The sequence below is a fragment of the Pygoscelis adeliae genome, unplaced genomic scaffold (assembly GCF_000699105.1).
Source record: "Pygoscelis adeliae isolate BGI_AS28 unplaced genomic scaffold, ASM69910v1 C10938241, whole genome shotgun sequence".
Taxonomy (NCBI): domain Eukaryota; kingdom Metazoa; phylum Chordata; class Aves; order Sphenisciformes; family Spheniscidae; genus Pygoscelis; species Pygoscelis adeliae.
Window position 1 is genome coordinate 116 of NW_008823688.1, and position 2,484 is coordinate 2,599.

The 2,484-nt window shown below is 56.7% G+C and overlaps 1 protein-coding gene across 1 annotated transcript; it reads left to right on the forward strand.

The window, feature by feature from the left end:
• Positions 1-574: 574 nt before the first annotated feature.
• Positions 575-1,883, forward strand: LOC103922310 (heat shock transcription factor, Y-linked-like; the record flags this gene model as incomplete). The annotated part of the gene is made up of 2 exons (XM_009330458.1): positions 575-957; positions 1,622-1,883. Coding segments are annotated over 2 exons (645 nt in total), but the record flags the coding sequence as incomplete, so codon positions are not given.
• Between the last annotated feature and the right edge of the window lie 601 nt (positions 1,884-2,484).

Consider the following 2,484-nt stretch of genomic DNA (forward strand, 5'->3'; position numbering starts at 1 on the left):
ATTTCTGCATGGGCGGAAGGTGCCCAAGGGAAGAACTTCAGGTCTGGGGCACTTTGATGCCCAACGCTGCAGCCTTCCCCATCCCTCCCTGGGGACCAACTCCCCGGGGCAGCGGGACGCAGCACTGTCCTAGCAGGAGATACCAAATGCAGACACAGCTGGATTCACTCAAAATGCTCAAAACAGCTCTCCCCGTGAAAAGAAAACAGGGCTTTCTAGCAATTTCTTCTGTCTTCCGCTTCCTGTTGCCAGGAGACGGGCGCCGCACTGTGAGGTCACCATGATGCAACACAGGCGTCACGGTGACATTGGAGAACTTCCCAGGCAGCTGGCGCCAGAGCCCTTCATCCTGCGGACCGGCAGGACCAAGCCTGGCTGCTCAGGGAAAGGGCCGTGCCTGGAAGTTTCAGCCAAGCTGTGAAAAAAGTAGTAGTTAAAATGGAGCCGCCTTCACCAGGGCCGTCCTGGGCTTCCGACCCAGAGGAGCCAGGTTGGTGGGCGGCTTCAACATCTCCTGACCATCCCGGAGGTGATACGGGAACACCTTGGCATGCTGCCGCCGGACTTCTCCCAGGAGAAAACGCCTTTCAAGGTTTGCCTGAGGGATCTTGGGCCCCCATCGTACGCTCTCCTTTCTGGGAGGAGATCTCTGCCCACACCGAGCCGTCTTCAGCCCGCCTGTTCCTCCAGAAGCTCTGGAATATCGTCGGCAGCCATCGCTTCCAGTCAATCTGGTGGGGCGATGATGGAAACTGCATCGTGATCGCAGAAAAACTCTTCAGAAAGGAAGTGCTGGGGAGGAGGGGACCCCTGAAGATCTTTGAAACCGAGTCCATGAGAGGCTTCATTCTCCAACTTAACCTCCACGGCTTCTGCAGGATGGAAGGGGATTCTCTCGTATCTGCCTCCATCGAGGAGCTGCAAGCAGTCGCAGCAGCAGGTTCTGCTCTGGGCAAGGTACGTCGGCTCCTCCGCACACGAAAGAGCCCTCGGGACATGCCGGGGGGAGAGGTTCACGTGCAGATGAAATAAGCCCTTACAAGGCAGGAGATGGGGATGGGAGCAAATGGCCTGATTTTGTCCCGCGGGTCCTTTTCGGGAATTCTCGACGCAGGATTTCGGAGGAGCAGAAAAGCTGATAAAATAGAATTTGGTTATTTCTGCTTACTTTGAATCTGTGAAACGGAAACATAGTCCCATGGTATCATGCTTTTTTTGTGCTTGCTCTGTATCCGGCTGCACCAAAAATTTAGATCTTCTTGTGGCACCTGCTGAATGCTGACAAGAAGATACACGTCAGCATCAGCGTTATTCCTGACATGCCCATTCCACGCTGAGGGGCCTGAAAACTGGCAGCATTTGGGTTTCTCCGTCGGTTTTTAGGCTTTTGAAAATCCTACCCTTCTCGGCTCCCACATGCCAAAAACACAAGGGTGGTTCTTACTCAACAAAACCCTAGCCGAACATTTTAGTCAGCCCAAACTGGAGGTTTAAAATGCCCCCGAGAGTCCTTTTGAATACCCGTGTTCGTCTTTGCTGATGCAAACGCTTAGTTATCGCATCTCTGGCTTTCTCCTTCTTGAAATGATGGCAACTGACTCCTCTCCTTTGCATTTTGTAGCTGCTCTTCTACTACAACCCCTTTTTTCAGAGAGATTACCCCAACCTCCTCAGGATGTGCACGCAAAGTGCTGGTGAAAGAGAGCGAGCCCCGGCTGCATCCCCGCTGGGCCCCAAGATGGAGAAAGACCACCTGAGAAGAAGACGACCTGATGCTCAGCCGGCGGTGGGAGCTGCGGTGGAGGAGAACGACACCCAGACAGCTGCAAGCCCCAGCTCCACACCGACCGAGCCACGGGCTGACACGACCGCCCGGACGGGCGGTGCCGCTCCACCCCCACCAAAACGGCACTGCAGCCACAGCCCCGCCGGCATCCAGGAGGCGGCTCCTGCTCCGTCCACGGCTTCACCACACCGTGTCACACCTCCTGCCCCCAACAGTCCCCTCACACCAGCCGTGGGACTCCCCCCACTTCCATCTGGGCAGACACATTTAGCTGCTAGGCAGGTCCCCGGGGCTGGCCTGCCTCCGTTCTGCGCTCCGTGGTTTGCGATGGTCATACTGGCAGCACCTTCTGCCGCTCCCATGCCAGGGCCACCGCACGGCCAAGCTCCGGCCCACCGCCACTGCCCAACCTGCACCTGCGGACCAAATGCCGCAGCTGCCGGCAGCGGGGTCGGACCCCAGTGGGGGCTGGACTAGAAACAGCCGAGATCTTAGGTAGCCAGGAAGCGTCCCAGGGGTAGAACCACCTTACTGTAGGAGTAAGTAACGACACGTTGTTTGTTGTTCTCCATAATAAATCTTTTCAAGTTGCCTTGTCCTGTCTCTACAGTCTCACAGTCGCTGTCTCCACACCCGGGCGGGGGGTTGCCTGCAGGGACATGAAGGGTTTGGCTCCAGCCCAGGAAAGCCAAAGGCCC